The sequence below is a fragment of the Dermacentor albipictus genome, chromosome 7, assembly GCF_038994185.2.
Source record: "Dermacentor albipictus isolate Rhodes 1998 colony chromosome 7, USDA_Dalb.pri_finalv2, whole genome shotgun sequence".
In the NCBI taxonomy this organism is placed as follows: Eukaryota; Metazoa; Arthropoda; class Arachnida; order Ixodida; family Ixodidae; genus Dermacentor; species Dermacentor albipictus.
The window spans coordinates 61,307,139-61,326,856 of NC_091827.1; the positions used below are offsets into that span (position 1 = coordinate 61,307,139).

Here is a 19,718-nt window from a genome sequence, read left to right on the forward strand (position 1 = left end):
CCCCCCAAAAAAAACAATCAAATAAATGAAAGCTGCCCTTCAAGCCTTAAATCTTCGAAGAGTTCGTTCAAGTATTTTTTTCTTGCAGCACGAAAGCGGTGAAAAGATAGGGGAAGAGGTGATTTGCGCCTTCCTTAAATTTATTCCCTTAGCACATATATAAAATCTATCCGAATATTGGCCAAGACCCCTGAGTGGATACGTGCCAATGAATTTAAGGTGATCATCATCATTATCAATCAGAAGAGCAGACGGAAGCGCTCATAAGCCGGCCGATGAAAACGAAGCCTACCCAAGCGCGTGCTCTCAATCGAACCGCTGGTCGCAGTCAGGTCGGTCACGCAACCCGGAGATTTCAGGTGAGGCGCCGTCTTTAGCCTAGGGCAGGGTACCGATGCTGCGTGAGTGGTCGTGTCTTGTCCACAGCGTCGTGCTGCCCCTGTGGCAGAGGAAAAGATGATGCAGAGAATAGCGTGAAGAAAACATGGTCTAATGAAAGAGATGGAAACGTCCGCTAACTTCAACAGATACAATTCAGAAATGTACTATTTTGTCAAAGAACGAAGTCACCTTTGCTACTATTACAGCTGAAGCCGCGAAAATTTTGTGGCTATGTGCTCTGTGTGCGAGCATCCCTTCTTTATTTTTGTCTCAAGAAAGCGTTGTCGTTTTTGAATGAATGTGTGTTAGAGTCGAGCATATAGCATTACGGTGTGTGTGTGTGTGTGCGTGTGTGCATGTACGTGTGCGTGTGTGTGTGTGCGTGTGTGCGTGTACGTGTGCGTGTGTGTGTGTGCGCATGTGCGTGTGTGTGTGTGTGTGTGTGTGTGTGTGTGTGTGTGTGTGTGTGTGTGTGTGTGTGTGTGTGTGTGTGTGTGTGTGTGTGTGTGTGTTGAAGTTAGCTTCCCGGCTCCGTGTAATATTCGCACTAACCCTTGCATCCTGTTATCGACAAGACCGAATATCTCCCATTCTCGGGCAAATGTAGCACGCGTGACGCCTGCAATAAGAGAAACAAGTGAAGACCCTTCGGTATGAAGCTCTGTCAGTGCACTTACGTACGAACGTTTATGTCCTCCAACTCCTTTTTAACCAATATTTAACAAATAACTACTACACCGTTTATGCAGTTTTGACTCGTGTTGCCAATCATACTCATAGGGAACGCCTATCAAGCCAATCCGAATTAAGCGAATCTCAGTCCCTGTCATCTGTATGTACAACGGATGGGAAATTAAGTTCAAAGTTATTCTCGCAGTGGCGACAAATTTAAACTCTTAGGCGCCTATCGTTACTCGCCAACAGTGTGTTCCTTTTGATCCGAATAAACTCTGCTGTAGGAGCAGACGTTCCTGCTCTTCCGGTGTTTGTCTTCTGACGCAACACATCACTTTTTGTGTTGCAGGTTGATCAAGCAGCCAGACATCTAGTATAGGGAAACTTCGAGCGCACATTCAACATGGGTAAGTTGGTTTTCAGCGTTACACGCACACACGCACGCACGCACGCACGCACGACCACACACACACACACACACACACACACACACACACACACAAACACACACACACACAAACGCACACACACACACGCACACACAAACACACACACAAACACACACACACATACACACACAAACACAAACGCGCACACACACACACACACACACACACACACACATACACACACACACGCACGTGCATGCGGGCACGCACACACACGTTTCCGGTTGGCATATAATACTGTTCTTTTTTAATTTGTACCAATAAAAATGTATTGCGACATATATTACCCAATTAGACCTGTCTAGGTAAATTTGCCGACAAGGTGGAAATTACGTGCAGGAGGGGTCACAATTTTCAGGTAGCTAACTAAATATATTAATTTACTTCTAACTTATTGACTGCCTTGCGAAACTGAAGGTGAGGAGCATAGAGCCGCGAGGTCTGCTTAGTGCAGAAATACTAAAGCTAACGGCACTTCTGAGATATCCAGTCTCCCAACTGTGATAAAACATGGATTGGTGTTAGAGCTAAGACTATCCTGAACTGTTTAGCGCACCCTTCTCGTAAAGAGTTAACTGAGAGACGAATGTACTTCGCAGCATGCTTTAAAGTCCAGTACCTCAAAGGTAGTTTTGTTTTACGATTTGTCCTAAGCAAACGCGACTTCACTACAGGCCGACCTAATTTTGCAATAGGCCTTAAAGCGAATTATTACAACGTTAATAGGTAAATGCCTTTTATTTAGCTACTTCGCGATTCGCAACGCAACCAGTGTTCTTCTCTTCAAAAAATTGCCTTGAACAGACCGAATTGCACTATCTCTCGCAGGCAGTAAAAAAAAGGGAGTGTTGGAACTAAGTTGCTGTTTTCTCTGATTCGTACAATTAAGTCTGACGTAGACCTGTGCGCTTCTGTCGTGACTTGCATATCGTGCAACGCCGCTTGTTACGTCGATGGCAGCTGCGCGGGTGCTTTTATCGCGTCGCGCCAACAGTTCCAACAGGGCAGATTGCGTCACTCAAGTTTTCGTTGCTTCGGGCCTGCGCCATGGTCTGCATTCGCAGCGACATCCGCGTTTGGCCACCTTTTGTTTATGGCCGCCTCGATATTAGTGTTTTCCTTTTACCGCAAAAGGCGGCTTGTGGCTGGGTCTTCCGCTACCAGAATTGCTTCATGAGCCGACATGGAAGCCAGCCAGGTTCGGGCGAAACGCGTAGCAATTTCTGACTCGTTTTGGCCCCTTTACGAAAATGTGCGCGGATGTTGGTTATCTTGGTCGTTCTTTTCTTTTTAGATTGGTAGTGAATATCTAGGCACGCGCCATGTCATTGGCTTGAATTGGCTCGGCTTCAGGTAGCTCTTCTCACTTTGTGGTAGTTCACGTCCCGAGACGATTCGAACATTTGTGATGTATAGAGCCATACGAATGTTCCAAATACGCCCCGGCGTGTCTTTTCTGAAGCCGAGAGACGCTGTCACTGTGTTATGCACGCCGACGGCAGCGGTCGCCTCGTACGGTGAGCATTTGCCTCGCATTCGGGAGGGACTGGGCTCGAATCCTAGTGCCGCTGGAAACCCACCGGTGTGTATTATGGGTACAGGTGGTCCCCATCCTGGTGCTTGGCTACTTGTTGGTCTTATCATTTGGAAATGGGGATCAATTAGATCAATAGATGTGGCCTCTCTGGGAGTCCTTGCCTAACCACTTACGGCCTTGTTGTTCGTTATCCACCGTTGCTGCGGGGTAAAATAGGTGCAAGAGCGCTCCATGCCGGATACTCGCTCATTAAAGGACCTGAACGTTTGGAAAGGGGTTTTTCTCTCCCCAACTTTAGCGCGTAGCCTCTTAGTAGGTGATTTTGGATGCCAAATCGGAATCTGTAGCGGCCAGGAATACTTTGTGTGAAGGGAGCAAATGGCTCAAAGATGGCTACCCATTTGGCTTGAAGCAGGCAGGCTGGACATCGCTATGTCGGGCCGTGACGTAGTTTCCGTTTCATTCCGATGGCGGAAGTTTACGGCGGACCTAGTCCTAAAGTGGCTCCTGTGCTAAAGAATACGCTAGAGACAAGCGAGGCTGATTTTCGCCCGATGTCCAGAATTTACTTGTTTGTTTGGCAGGTTCCGTCGGTGCCCCAAGAATGGTATAGCTGCTTGCTGTACAAAATGTGCACGCTGAATGCTTAGAGAAATTGGTACAGTCTCACAACCTCTAGAGCAAAGTTTACTGAAGCAAGGTTTGGGTAAGGGTTAGCTGGTATTCCATTCTTTCAAAAATCACTTACAGTGCATACATAGACAAGGGACCAAAAGAGCGACTTGTCTTCGTCGTTCAGTTGGTCCATTGCCTATGTATGCACTGTAAGTGATCTTTGAAGCAAAGTTTAGTCTATGTATGCACTGTAAGTGATGTTTCAAGCAATGTTTATTCGGGTGCTCTTCGCTAAATGCATGGGAACGGAGAAATCGTTTTTCTCTGCTACCGTCACACCGAATACAGTAAGTTTTGCCACACTGAAAGGAAAGAGGTAATATTAGGAAGTGTAAGTTCATTGCCACAGTAATTCTTGCTCTGTATATCGCTGTTTCGTCCGTGTACAGTTCACCAAATCAGATGTAAGGAAGCGCCTTTTGTCCGGGACAGTTTGGTTTATTGTATGAGCAAATCATATGAATAAATAAAAATGAAATCTTATGGGCGCTGCAGGCGAATTTTCGCCGCCGCCGTCGTCGTTATGTTCCGTATAGAGCCCAAGGACGATAACATCGTCGCCGCGTGCCGTATGCTGCATGGGCGACTGAAATCGCGTGACGGTGAGCTGACGATCGCGGCTATATCTTACGCGTGCAACGGAGGAAAGCAGGGAGGAAGCGCGCCGTCTTCCGTCGCCCGAAGGCTCCGGGGAAAGGGGAGTGACGGGAGGGGGGGGGGGGGGTCATTCTACCCCGGCGGCTGCTGCATATGGCGCGACCCCGCACGCCATATCTTGACAGCAATCTTCTATGCGCGGAGAGAGTCTAGGTTCGCCAAAGGCACCGACGGTCATAGCTGCGTGCGTGCTGTGTTCTTGCCACTCAGATTGTGTTGAGGCGATAGGCAGCACTTCGCTCGCTGCTTCTACCGTGCTTCCTCACGCAACCATTTTGATAGCGTGTCGCCGCGGTCATCGAGTGTGGTGTGTTCATGTTTGTCTGTGCGCGGGTTATATCATGCTTGTTTATTTAGTAAGCGAATGTTTACAAGTTTATACGGCCGATAAAGCTACTGTCCTTAGTTAGTATAGTTGTCTACTAATTTGCTATCGCAATGCATGGTTCGTGTTTTAGGCAAAACTGCTAGTTTTTTTATCTGAGCCGTCTAAGTAATATTAAATATTTTTAACAACTGTAAAATTTTGAGAAACACGACTATCAAGTATGGAACACTGTAAAGCTGCAATGAAAAACGATGTAACAAATTTGTAAATTGCACCTAATGGACCTAAGCCGAGAAAATTGATGGTTAACACAGTGCTTTGAAGTAATAAACAAATTTGTTAGTAAGACTTTTGCAAAACCCTTCAGAACTTTGCAGCAAATTGACGTAAACATTAACGCTATATACAAAATTTGTCCGCTTTACGTGATATAGCGGATTCATTTAACGGAAATGCGCTTTCTGCTTTCGATGCTGAGGTACGCACTTGTATATTTGAGGCTTACATTATTTTAACTTAGCAATAATTCTTAATTTCCTGTAAAACCAAAGTTCTAAATAAAGCTTCCTCTTCCTAAGGTCAACAGAAAGCTTTCCCTCTCAAATGTAACACATTTGATTCAAATTGGTCAAGGTAATGTCTCACAATATCACTGCTGCGCTTTGAATGTATTTGAATAGGTGACGTTGGAATTGGTCTCGAGCTAAAGTATTCCCTTAAGCACTTTTCGTTTCCACTGCAAGAGTACGAGTAAAGCCTGAACGACCCCTGTCTGTAGAAGAACATCGTGTTTTTTGTAGCGACCAAAGTGACAAGTAATTTAACATAGCCACGACTTGTGCAGGACACTTTCTTGCACTATAGTTGGTACAGTCTTGGCCAAAAAACCTGACGCTACTGTGAACGGCCGGGGAGCGTTTTTAGAATTACTAGTAGGTACAGCGGATTGGGGCGCTTTTCACGACGCTTGACGTTTCTGCGCAGGCGCGAGTAAGAGCGGGTGCAAGAGAGAAAATCTGGGGGCCTTTGCTTCTTGAATATGTGAGTCTGCCTAGGCACAACGGAGGAGGTTTCTTAATGCGTGTTGTGTGCGTTATCGCATTAGCTTGCGCTGGAACGGATGCGAAATTTGTGATCAGTGACGGCAAAACTGCCATACAAAATTTTAGCAAGGTAAGGATATCGCCCTTAGCGGCCAGAATCCTAGGCCGGAGAAAGTTAGATAGAAAAATTCAAATAATTTGGACTCCGTCACACGAAGCCGTCCCAGGCAACGAGGAGACCCACGAGCTGGCTCGAGATCTCTGCCGTCGAGCCGCTACGGGGCCCCTCGATGACCGAGGGAGTGGAGAGCGCATGCTAAAATATGGGGAGATAACGCAGCATTATAGATCGGCTCGTAGACTGGTATTCCCGCCAGACCCAAAATTATACCACAGACAAGCAGTCGCATGGAGACGACTACAAACTTATGCGTATCCGCACCCGGTTACGGTGAACCACATGTTCCCCGAGGCCCCACATGTTCCCCGAGGAGCGATAGATGTAATCTTTCTGCGGCGAGAGCGACCCTCGACCACATAATATGGCAATGTACGTACTCTTCCGGGGGGAAGGCACAAAATAGATAGTAGAGACACCTGGGAGACCCTGCTGTGCAGCTCGGACTCTAAGCTTCAGCTCCAGCTCGTCCAACTGGCTGAAGAGGCTGCCGGGACCCGAGACCTCCCAGCCTGCATTTGAGGCGGCGGCACTCGCCCCCTGACCGGCGTGACGGGGGGTGGATAGATCACCTTATCCGTTGGACAATAAAGTCTATTCTATTTATCTATCAATCCCCTAGGCATGCCGGCATGACGGATGGCGTCGAGTTTGTTTACGCTCCGCCGCTGGCGGCCCGCGCGGAGAGGCAGTGGGCACGGACGCCCCATTCGGTGATCGCTGGGTCTGAAGGGGCAAGGTTCTGACTGGTGCTGTACAAGTCGCGGGTCGGTTTTTTAATCGCGAAGATAGATCGAATTTTTTACAGGCACTGCTCCAGGAGGTCACATGTAACCGTCAAACGGAGACCTCAGGAGAGCACCTGAGGTTATATTAAAGTAGGCGGCACAGGATCTCCGGGGCACTCAAGCGGTAGCGGGGGGATTGAAGCTGGAAGCAGGGTGGCCCGTGTGTTGGGGCCGTGGAGGCCGAAGCGTGCCAGGGGCTGTACACATAAAAAATTGGCAGTCCACGATGGCGGCTAGCCGATCTGGTACTCGCCTGGCACGCCTCGGCCTTTGAGAGTCCCAGCCCATAGACCGATCCGGGTTCTAGTTTTGATGCGCCCGTTGCCGCTTTGGTGCCCTGGTGGCGCCGCCAGTAATGCGAAATAATGACAAGCTGTCCTAGGGACAAACGCATACAACACGCGCTAAGAAACTCCCCTGTTGTGCCTAGGCAGAGTCGTATATTCAAGCAGTAAAAGTCCCCACATTTCCTTTCTCTCATCCGCTCTTACTCGCACATGCGCGCAAACGTCTGTTGTCTACAAGTGACACGCCCAGCTGTACCTACTACCAATCGGAAATACGCCTATAAAAATTGTCGTAATCATCGAAATTACATATTACAATTTTATCTTACACATTCAAAGGCGAGAGTCCTCGCATTACTGTTTTAGATAAACATTTTGGATGTGTTTCGGAATGCGATGAAAACAAAAGACAAAATATAAACTGACATTTCTCATGCGCTGTCTAGCGTTGTTCCAGGTTTTACTGTGATACGCAGGCAATTCAATCACCTTTCGTTTAGAAAAGACCACAAGCAGTTTTTACGACTACAACGGCTCTGTTCGGAAATGGCCTGTAACCAGAGTTACGATATTTCAAATACGTTGACCGCACTTCTCCACTAAGGAACGACCACATGAGTGCATTTCGTGTTGATGTTCTTTAATTAAACCCACAGTGGAGATTATGAAAACTTTGCGGGACTAGAAGACGTTTGCCCTGCCCTCAGAAGGGGGACGGACCCGCGTCAAGCCTTTTCAGGGCTTTTTGTCTTTGCCCCTAAGCATCTCAGCGTGTTTGATTAAACTGATTTGATTTGATTTGTGTAGCCGATTGAGTTAGACTGATTCCCTCGGTATTTTGGAAAGCGCCCACTAGCTCACCATTTTTGATGTCTTCGCGCACACTTCCTTATCATCGTTAGGGCCCACTTTCATGCACACATGAGGCCAGTGTAAGTTCATCCCGTTTGCATTGGGCATCGCGCTTTTGAATCGCGTAAAGTATACCATGGGCGACGAGATTATAGGATTTTCGCGTGGTGAAGGTGTCATAACGGCGGTGCTGTCTCTGTCACGGGTTCACTGGAAGAAGTATTTTGAATATAGATTACCGAGGTATTGTTCGTCTCTACGAGAAAGGGCTACACAGGCATTTTAAAAAAATGGGTTATACGCAGCGTCCTTTCAACCTGATACTTTGGCTAATTTACAGTCAAACACATGGGCAAGATATGATTGTTCGGGGCAACCACAGACCAGACTCGATGCCTTGAAGGCATGCCCCCCCCCCCCCCCTGCGATTTCGTCGAGAGATGCAGGTGACACCCTGAAGCTTATGATTTCTTGATTAGTTTGCTACTTATGACATTCCAGATTACAAATACGAGGTGCCGTTGTGGCACATTATTTAATGTATCATTCAGCTGGCTGAAGTCAGACCTCAGCTGCGATCCTCGCAAAGTGCGCGTGTTCGAGAATGCGCAGGACTATTCATAGCGTTGGTCCTTTAATTTGGTCCCGCAAAACATTAACCGGTGATGACGTTACTCGAAATGGCAAAATTCGAGTACCGACATTCGAGTATCGAATACTCGAAATTGCCACCATCGCGTACGCGCCGCGCTCGCCGCGCTAGTTTTTCACGAGCGCTGTTATCAAAGGGTACTTGCGAGACATGCTTTCCTCGCCCTTTTTATCCTCGGCGCAAGCGAGCAGCGGAGCGCGTCTACAGTGGCAACGCCGCGATAGCGGAGCGAAGCTGCTCCCCTGCCATTCACAGCGGGATCAAGTTTTTTCACCACGACGGTACATCTTTAAAGTACAGCCGTAGAAAACGGCTGCTCGTATGTTACTTATACCATATATGCAGTGTTAACCGACTGTGTGCTCGACTGCGTTCGAGGAAGAATTGTTGCTCCACTTTACTAACGTTATACAAAAGGCATGAAGCCAAGGTGGGGAGTACAATTGCGGTTATGAAGCTTAGAAGAACGTTTATTGGGGACTCAAACGGGACTCTAACGTGAAAAATGATTTCTTCTGCACCAGTAAATTATCTTTCTACAACACCAAAAACACCACTCTTACAATAATATGACGTTTGGTAAGCAAGAAAAAGCGCAAGAATGAAATGCGGGTGGCGGCGCCTACTTGTGTTCCCGCACCTCGTGGCTGTGACGTCCTGGATTTTCATGGCGTCTTCTAGCGCCTACTAATTATATATAGCGGTACAGATGGACTACATCATGTTGTAAAGAAACCAAATATTAAACATGGAAAGTTTCGGGAGCCTTTACTCAGCCAACGCGGCCCAAATTCGAAAACATACTTTAGAATCCCTGACGTCACGCTGACGTCTCAGCGCTGGGGTATCGGTGCGAAATTGAAATACTGATACTTGGACCTCCATTTTCTCATCTAATAATCAAACTATCTTTTCTTAAATGACTGCCTGCAGGGTTCTCAAACAATGCTGTATTAGTCTAAACTGATTTATTGTTACGCTTTAGTGTCCCTTTAGCGTTTCTGCTCGTAAGAAGAGAGTAAGGCTAGGTTATGGGTGCGTAATGTGCACATGTGAGGTAAACGCAAAGGAGGCACAAATAATCCATGCTCGTTTCTCCTCGCAGAGTCGGAAATGTCCGTGATGTCCGAGATGGACCAAAGCGGTAAGTATCGTAGCCTTCTGACTGTATGACAAATTATGTATCTCTATCTCTCTCTATTGGAACGTGAGCTCCAGCCGATAACTTAATCGACAACTTACATCTTGCCAAGTGGCACGCACACATATAGGCATCTTAAGGGACGGGTTAATTGTGCACAATACGGGCAGCCTTCTGCACGCCTTCCGCACGCGTGCGGGACTTGCAGAAAATTGCCCGTGTCGTAAATAGACGTATAAATTTAGGTTTACACTGCTCAGGTGGACCCAGGCTAAACCGAAATTTCGGCGCTTGTGAGTCACATGTGCAGTTCTCTGCACGTCCGCACACATGGGATAGGTGTTTGGAGGTCCGCGCGGATTGAGCGTAAGTCAGCTCTAAATCTAGCGCTCTGTGCCTTCTTGGTTGGTCTGTAGCTACAAGTCCCCTCTCGCCAGTTCGCTTTGCTATCGCTCTGTCTCCTTTGACGTGGCGCCGCCAAATTCAGTGCTCAACAGCAGGCGATATCCGGCCAAGGGTAGGCAAGTCTAATGCTTTAGGCGCCAACTGAAAGAAAATTTTACTCGGCATAAATTGGTTTGATGAGTATTGTATATTACTGAAGCAATCTTAACAAAGTGGTCCGGCGAGGAATCGGAGGACTTGTGCGTGCACAGAACCTTTACACAACGTTTTCATGCATGCATTATATATCAACGAAACTGGGCACAAGGACGACATAAAGATGTCAATAGGAAGTATTTGGTTGACAACTAGGGCGTGACGGAGCGAGACTAGAAAGAAAAACTAGGGACGATTTTCAGGAGGCGGTATATCGCTCGGTGTGATTTCTTATTTCTAAAGTGAAAAAAAAAACCCCTACTGTACAATTCCCTATCCTCAGCAACTACTGCGAGGCTGCTGAGCCAACCTTCAAACCTCTGCGAGATTATGCACAGAGTACCGATTGCGACCTCGATGCAATATACCGGCCTCGCCTACGTTGCGATATTTCAGCTCTGATCAACTCGAAGACTTATGCAGCATGGATGTATAATCAAGCAACATGTCTTTATCACGCCTTTCCTCGACATAATGCGTGATGGCGGGGATTGTGGCGTGTGGCCGTGACAACAGGAAATGTTTGACCAGCCAGCTTGGAGTGATGGTCATTGTGTAGTAACAAGAAGAGGAAAATTAATGATGGCAATTACGGAAGAAGACCGAGTGCCTCGAACAAGGAAGCGGCGTAAGTAGAGCGTGAATGGGCGAGAGCGAGCGGGAGGCTCGTACGGCAGCTCGCTGACTGTCGGTCGAGGCTCGGGCACTGGCGAACGGGTGTCCTGCTACCGTGCGGACCTGGTCTGAGATGTCGCTCTTGACTGTGCTCTCCAGTGCACCAGCCGGCTGCTGTCGCCGCACCCTGGTGCAGTGCTTCGTGCGTGGAACCGAGACGTTCCAGGAGTAGGTGGCTCGTCTTTCGCCTTTACAGCAGTGGCCTAGTGCTCTGCCGGCCTGCCCCGGTTTCCACGTCGCGACCAGGTGCGACTTGCTGGTGGCGGCGTAGGACGTGGCCGTCGGAAGCAACTTCCCAGCTGCGCTGAAGATTCGGAATACGCATCGACACAGGGATAGCGACGACTATCATGGGCGCCCCCAGCAACGACGCACATTATTCAGACGGACAGACTCTAGCCTGCGTGCACGTAAAGCGTTCTGCACCCTGTCGACGTGTTCCTTGTATATAGTTTGTGTTGCATGTAAAAGGCTGCTGCGCTCCGTCTGCCGTGTAATTATGAAAGGTATCCTGGACGGAAAGGAAACAAGCCCGTTTCCTTCACAAAATGAAATGTATTGAAGAAGTGTTATGTCGGTCCGCAGGGTAATCTCCCATTTCTTTAGTCGGCGGGACAATTTGCATCTTTAATCTGTATACTCCCTTACGGCGGGACAATTGGCATCTGATACGAGCAATGTAGTATTTATGGCGGTTAGCCCAAGCGCAATGCAGTGTTGCCTTGTCATCTGTAGTACTTGTTGATGGTAAATAGCGTGAGTCTTGATGCAGCATAGGCCCATTTAAGTCGCACGCAACGAATCACCCCCCCCCCCCCCCCCGTAATATGTTCTTCAAATGTGCAGCAAAATATTGAATTGCAGAATTAACTAGTTGTATACAACTAGGAATATTGCACATTCTCTCTCAATTTGCCTCGTTTTACTAAACATACAATACTGTGCCATAGCTGGAGCCGAACTCCCAAAGCCTTTCGTTCGTAAGTGCTCTCTGCCATTGGCCAGCAAGCGATCGGTGATAATATCTCCAGCATCAGGACTGGCTGAAGCTTTCTGTTACGGACAATTCTAGCGGAAGACGTTTTTGTGAATGCGAGCTAACATGTGTAAGTACCGCCGCTCGTCTCGCATATCGGCCTTCCACGAGGCAACCAATGGGCGCGCGTGCGAAGCACACTAGTGACGCCGCCTGGTTTCAGATGCGCGAAGTAGTCCCAGCACTGTGACATTTCTGCCTGCCTTCCGATGTTTTAAGCATGGTCAAAGGCGCCCTTAACCAGCGACTAGTGCATGCTGTCGATTTCCTCATCGCAAGCCTTGCTTCTGTTTTACACGAACTGTTTACACCGTTCTGCGACTATGGGTGGTATGAGTGCTAGGTCGCGATGTATCTAACCTACTCTTTTTCTTTTTTTTGCTTGCGGGTACCCTACACGCTAACCAGATATTCAGCCGGTCACACCATTGTGTTTGGATCTCACTATGGAAACGTCACGAAATAATTAAACTCTCCTCCATGTTATTCTAATAAACAAACTATGTCGCCTTACTGTTCATAATCTGGTTCCTCGAACCTATTCTTTAGTCGTCTTCCACCTTTGTTCACATGTTCATTCGCATCTTCCTATTTTTCGCCCCCTATTATTGTGCATTGTGTACAGATTATTTTGACATTTCAAATAATGTGGTTGACGAGAGTTTCTGGCTGCAGTTAATCCTTTCTTGGGGGAGAAGGGGAGTGACACGTCTGTGGTAACGGATCCATGTCGGTGCCGTATCCACCGGTGGCATCTGCCAAACGTTTACATGTGCTTAGCTGGTGCAGTAAATGGCTAATGGCTCCAAATAATAGCGAGAGCATGACGCACCTTATGTGCCTACATGTGCTGTGCCATATCTCAGGGTTCCTCAGAGTTTGAACAACATTCTGTCCTAGAGTTTAACTTACGTCACGAGTAACAAAAGCCGTGCACTCTAGCTAAGATATGATTTCACCTAAGCGCGCTTTTAAAGAGTAGCTTCGGTAACAGGAGATCCACCCTGCACATCGCGCAATAGTGATAACCTCGAATCAGTTCAAAACAGCTCAATAATTGATAACGTCGAATGTTTATATGCACGTTACTTAATAACCATTGAGAAAATTAAACCCTCTACATGCGATAACCTGGACGCAGGTCAGCACTCAACGTATTTGATAACATAGAAGCAGTTCAGCCCTCTCCAATTACTCATAACCTGAAAACAGTTCAAAATGCGCTTTGATTGATAACCTGGAAACTTGTCAAGACACAAATTTATTTATTATCTAGAAGCCCTTAAGTACGAACATTGATAATGCGAACACCTCGCTTGCGTTCATATGTCTCTAGCCAGTGAGTTCCGTTCCGTGCGATTGCTGATAGGAACGGCTTATTATATGACACAGTAGGAAGGCGTGCGTCGCTAGCCATTTTATCGTTGTCGATTAGGTGCCTTTTTTCATTTATCTGTGGAGCTTGCGTGTTTAACTACATTGCGACACTCATTCTCTAAGACGTTGTTTGTATTGCTAGATAATACCTGACCATTTCACTCGGACAAACAGTGGTAGATGTCTCGGGCTAAAGCCAACGCTTCAAAAACGGGCTTCACTTGTCTTCGCCGGGATAGCAACTGCTCGACTTCTCTCACCGTGTACTTGCCCTCCTCCACAAATTGGGTTAGGTAGAGTGAACCGGAGTGTACATAAATACTGCCAAGGAAAGAAGTTGCCCTTGTCGCGGAACGTCGGATCCCACCCGAGGCATTCCTTGTTCTACCAATGTTGAACGTTCCAAGTCTTGTTCAAACAAACATACGGCGCAAGCTAAACGCAGACAGAGTACACATAGAGTACGGGTGCCGTAGGTGTTCTGCGTCCACACCGAGCTTGAGCCGCATATTTTCCTAAATATTATACTACCAACTAGCTGAACACCAAGATTATACTGCCAGTCTTCAACTTGTCTTGTTTCAACCAGTTTGTGCTGCTTTCATTTCACCTCGCCATGAGGATACTTCTAGGGTTAATGGCAATAATGATAAATTCCGAGGGACGCACGCAAAATGCTGTAGCTTCATGTCACGGACTGTGTATTACGCGAACCGTTTCTGTACGCGTAAATATCAGGTATCTTTCCTTTTCAGGCATGGAGTCAGAGGGTAAGTACATTCCATCCCCTACCTTATTTTTCTTTCTTTTTTTTACTCTCGTCCGTCTTCCTAGATGTCTGAGCGACGGAAGATCGCTTGCCGTTAGTATTAGTTTTTTTTAAATAATAAGAGAAGCAGAAGTTGATGGCGCGTTGTCGCTGTCACTTTTCGAGCGTCTTCTGACTTATTTCGTTTTTGGAATTTCTGAGCGTGCGAGTGGTTTTCATGGTGCCAGGAAACAGCACCGCTTTCATGCTTATTAGAAATCGCGACCCGTTTGGTCGAGATGGATACGTTTGGGGAGCCCCAGACATGGCTTCATACATTGTGTTGAACTGGAAGACTGTTGTCGATTTCTTGTTCGGACGTTTCGGTTCGGTTCAGGTTCAGCTGCCTAACAAATGAAAAAAAAAAACGTATCCAGTTCACTTGACGTCGGCTGCATGATGAAGGCCTCTTTTAGCGATAAATAGTTACCGCCATCTTGCTCCAGCCGATTCTATCCACTACATGCAAACTGCTTAATTTTATCAACCCACTCAATTCTCTATTATTCACGCCTGCATTTCCGTCACTCCCTTCCTCTTACCCTATCAGATGATCGTTCATCTGTCACATGCGCGTTACACAGCCCTTGCAAGCCAATTTCATTCTTTTAATTAAGCACGACCATAATGCGGTCTCGTAATCGCAAATGTAATGCGTCAGTTTGCTAATCCATTCTTCCTGGTGTCTTAAAGTTTCGCTGTTGCAGTATTAAAGTTTCTTTCTTATCCTCCACGTTTCTGCGTCAATGGTAGAATTCGCACTTTCATACGTAATTTGTAAGCAGTCATTCAATGACTTGAGAACGCCTGCCGAATGTGCTCCATGCATTCACGTCGTGATTAGCTGCGTCTATAGTTACACTCTAGAAAATTAATACCGGCGCCATTTAAGAATTATCTTGTACCCAAGCAATATTCGATATGTGTACTGCGTGCACTCTCCTTTAACCCTGGGCGCCTCGTATTTCCAGATCACGAACGGCATGCGTGTTATCAGCGTCACATAACATAATCGACACGAAAGTACACTCTAAGAAAAGTTTACACCCTTTGAGTCGTATCTTGCCACACAACAATAAACGTCATCTGCCTCGTCCGCATTTCCTTTCTTTCACGCTGCGAGCCCGGTACTTCCCAGTAACGAATGGCTTGCGCGTTATCGGCATGACATAGCATTCCTGACAGGAAAGTAGCCGGCTTGGCGTTTTCAAGAAAGGAAACGCAAGAGAGGGTGATGACGATTATAGTTGTGTGGCAGATATACACCCCAAAGGGCGTAAACGTTTTTCAGAGTGTAGGGAGCGCAGAGTTATCAAGAAAAAATAAAGTGCAAGCGAAACAGATAACGACTGTCCTGCGGCGCAAAATAAGCCCGAAAGGCTGTAAGCGTTTTTCAAATTGACGCTTTAATCTCGTGAGGGGCTGTCAGACAATCACGAGCTCTTGTTCTCTAGACTGGCTATCGTTCATTACCTCAGTTTTTTTTTATTTTTATTCTCAAACATATTCTTATTACATACTATTTCAAGTCCGAGGCTAACATTCATTGCATGAGATGTGACAGATTGCTCCATGTCTTCTGGAAACAATTAGTTGCCCATAAGTTGCCCATTGGTCATTACCTCTAATCATCCACAATCGAGAATTCAGAATACTTCTGACTGACCTAAAATAGCCAATTCTCGCCGACAGTAAGCAGCAATAATTCTTTTTCAAATATGATCCGCTGATTGACCCTACGCTAGCATGCGGGCAACCTCTTTCACGAAGAAAGAATATCGTGAGCGCACAAATTAAGGCCAGAGATGCTATTTCTAGAATAGACGACGTCATGTGCAACACGCGTGCGACAAATTAATCTTTGCGTGTCTAGCAAAACTTCATTATGTAACCCATAACGAAGTTTTGGTTTGGAGTCTAAACAGAAGTTGGTATAGGCTCTCAGTCATTTCAAGCTCATTGAGAGCAGACTCCTGCAGCCAGGAGCAAACTAGCCGATGGCTGTGTAGCGGACGGGATCATGGCAGTTGAGTAAAGCGGTCGAGGAACGTTCCAGAGGTCATTGCCGATACCAGAGAACCCCATAATGATGCGCCCCAGCCAGACCACTGTGTCTCTTTTTTTTGTGTCAACGTTCTGTTCTACTAACGAACGGGAAGTACGCGGTATTTGAGGTGTCAGGAAAAACGAAAGCTCACAGGACGTTTACGAGCGTGTAAAGCGAATGTTTGATCGTTAGGTTACGATAGGTTAGGCTAGCCTAACCTCCGGCCTCGGAGTTTTCGCTCCCGATCTCGAGCTCACCGAATCCCTCGAGGGTCTGAAGTTTGCGCTTCCTCACTGACATTTCACTGTAACTGAGGTTTTACAGCGTTCTTGATTGAACTACTACGCTCTTCTAAGATTGCGCGAATGCTCGCCGGCTGTCTGCGCATGCACTGGTGCAGCACGACGCGCAGCAGTGCGCCACGAGAGGCACTGCCAACGCCGCGACGTTAAGCACCACATGCTTAGCCAGCTTGCGAAGGTCAAGGCCAGGCGATACTGCAGGTGCAATCGGTAGGTTTCGCCTCCCGTGATGCTTAGCGATGCACGGAGGAGAGCGCCGTCTGATGACTTCAGAGGGAACTGAGCTTTGCGCCACCGAGCACTCCTCTCTCTCTCTCATTGGGGGAATCGCCTTTGAACAGTTGTCTCCCCTCTCACCTTTCTCCCTGCGAACCATGCCGGCGGCGCGAAACTGAGCAACAAGAAAACGCTTTAAAAGCAATAAGAAACTAAAACCAATAGGGAGCTGAAGATTAGGGCATGCAAGAAGAGGCATTTGTCCCGCTCTCGAAGGGTAGCCTCTTGGCTTAGCGAAACTCAAGCCGGTTGAGGTTCTTGACTATACCACAAAGACATCTAAGGGATGTTTGTGGGATACCATCCTCCGCGGGGGCGTCTGCGTCAGCAGGCGTTTGGTGTGCTGCGACACCACGTACCCAAGCACACGAGGGTTGGACCGTCCCGCGTATAGCCGTGCACGAGCCGCGTCCGGGGTAAGGGGGATCCTGGGGGTTGAGCCGATGCCGGTTGTTCGGACCTTTAAGGCCCCCCGGAGGAGGCAACACGCCTCTTTGGCGTCTGCTGCACGTAGACGGCACCCCCGGACTGACCCACCCGGGGGAAATCGGCAGTCGCCTTTTCCTGTCTCTCTCTACCCTCATCTTCGTCTTTCTCTTCTACATTTAATCTTTCCTGTCCTCTGATCTTTTCCATTCACTTCAACTTTTCCTGGCGGCAAGGGTTAACCTGGTGTGGCTGTCCTACCTTGGGTTTACCATATTGGGTTATAGTAATGACATACTGCTGGCGCTGTGCAGACTTGTTTACATGTTCTGCCACGTCCCCTTGTTGGGCTCCGTGGTGGGTGGCAGACGCCGTTGCCGAACAAATCACTCTTGCTATGGCATCCTCGAACCCGTTTTCACGCGATCGTGCCTCGAAAAGGGTACGCACAGGCGCAACCTCTCTATTAATTCCAAAAAGCAAAGAAACTTTCCCGAAATTCCACGTCCTTCACTGCGAACAATTATCTACAAAAGCTAGAAGAATTTCACCATTTCTTGTGGCCAAGTGCCTAAAATAGGCCATTCGAGCTGGCTATAAGGTAACAAAGATGGCAAGTGGGGATTTTCTCCTCGAGCTAAAAGACAAGGAACAGTACAACAAACATCCCTGTTTCTGTGAGCGCACATCGAACCATGAATACAGTAAAAGGTGTAGTATCAGATGAATACCTAGTGACATTGAATGAAGAACTCCTGGATGGATGGAAGGACGAAGGCGTAATCCATGTGCAGCGCATGACAGTTAGACGAAATGACAATGAAATCCCAACAAAGCATTTAATACTCACTTTCAGCTCAACTGCTCTACCCGAAACACTTGAAACCGGCTATGTAAAACTTCTTGTTCGACCCTACAATCCGAACCCGCGACGTTGCTTCAAATGTCAGAGATTTGGTCACACATCCCAGAGCTGCCGAGGACAACTTATGTGTGCAAAGTGCGCCGCAACCGGTCACTCTGCTAACGACTGCAATAATGAGGTACATTGTGCGAACTGCGACGGCAGTCACCCTGCATACTCCAGAGCTTGTCCAGCCTGGAAGAAAGAAAAGGAAATAATTACTGTTAAATTTACGGGGAACATAACATTCCGCGAAGCACTACAAAGGGTTTCCTCAGTATTTTCACTAAAAACAACTTTCGCTGAAGTGGTGCAACGGGGGGCGGCGCCACAACAGCCTCTGGTGGCAGCCCGGACCACGCCTAGCGTGCCGAGGCTAGCGCCACCCGCCCCTACGGTGGGAGCAGCCAGCGTTTCCCTGCCATCTCTCAAACTGTCCACACGATTGGCCTCTTCAAGTTCCGGCAGCAGCCAGGGCACCGCAGAGGCCACAAGGGTCTTGTCGACCTCTGCCCCGGTGGGGACGAAGACTTCATCGCTTGAGATGAAGTCTACGCGACGCACACATCGCTCTCTGGAGCGGGTGTCCATTGCCTCGCAAGAGGCTATGGACACCGGTCCAAGCCAAACGGCGCAAGTAGCGTCGAAGGAGCGGCGAGGTTCTCTTGACCGCTCCAAAAAAGACAAATCACCAATTACAGGGCCTAACAAAGGCTCTGTAAAGTAATGTTACTTTTCAGACACAAAGCAGAATTTCTTTTTAAACATAGGTGACGTCATACAGTGGAACGTTAGAGGACTATTAAGAAACCTAGATGACGTCCAAGAAATCCTCTGTAACTTTGAACCTAAAGTGATGTGTGTTCAAGAAACGCACCTAACTTCCAAGCACACTAACTTCCTCCGGCAATACATGACTTTCAGGAAAGACCGCGAGGATGCTGTCGCATCATCTGGCGGTTTAGCCCTCACTGCTGATAGAAGTGTTGCGTGTCAGCATCTGGAGCTCCAAACGGCCCTTGAGGCCGTGGCCATTCGAGCCGTACTTTTAGATAAACTCATTACCATCTGCTCTTTGTACGTACCACCACATTATCAGCTTCACAGTCGCGATTTAGAATCATTAATAGATGAGCTCCCAGAGCATTATACGATTCTCGGTGATTTTAATGCACACAGTAGTTTGTGGGGTGATTCACGCTGTGATGCGCGAGGTCGCGTCATTGAACAGGTGCTTTTTTCCTCTGGAACGTGTCTCTTGAACACGAAGGAGCCCACATATTTTAACCTGTCCAACAAGTCATACTCTGCCATTGGTCTTAGCATTTTATCGCTGACGCTTTTACCCTATTTTAAATGGAATGTGCTTAACAACCCGTATGGGAGTGACCACTTCCCAATAATCCTAACTGCGCCGAAACAAGATCAACTTCCCCCGCAGGTCCCTCGGTGGAAGGTTGACTCCGCCAATTGGGAACAGCACCGAACCCTTACACACATGACCTGGTCTGAGATGTCCGGTATAACCATAGATGACGCTGTTGCATATTTTACAGCTTTTATACTTGATGCCGCATGTAAATGTATTACTCAAACGAGCGACATGGGTTCCAGATGGCGTGTT

General features: G+C 47.6%; 1 protein-coding gene across 1 annotated transcript in view; it reads left to right on the forward strand.

The window, feature by feature from the left end:
• The first annotated feature begins 263 nt into the window (after positions 1 to 263).
• LOC135904729 (uncharacterized) overlaps positions 264 to 19,718 on the forward strand; it is a 61,335-nt gene continuing 41,880 nt past the window's right edge. The window contains exons 1-4 of the mRNA XM_070522301.1: positions 264 to 359; positions 1,406 to 1,463; positions 9,608 to 9,646; positions 14,087 to 14,101. Coding sequence (XP_070378402.1) covers positions 1,460 to 1,463; positions 9,608 to 9,646; positions 14,087 to 14,101 — 58 coding nt within the window. The 5' untranslated portion in view covers positions 264 to 359; positions 1,406 to 1,459. The remainder of the gene's footprint in view (positions 360 to 1,405; positions 1,464 to 9,607; positions 9,647 to 14,086; positions 14,102 to 19,718) is intronic.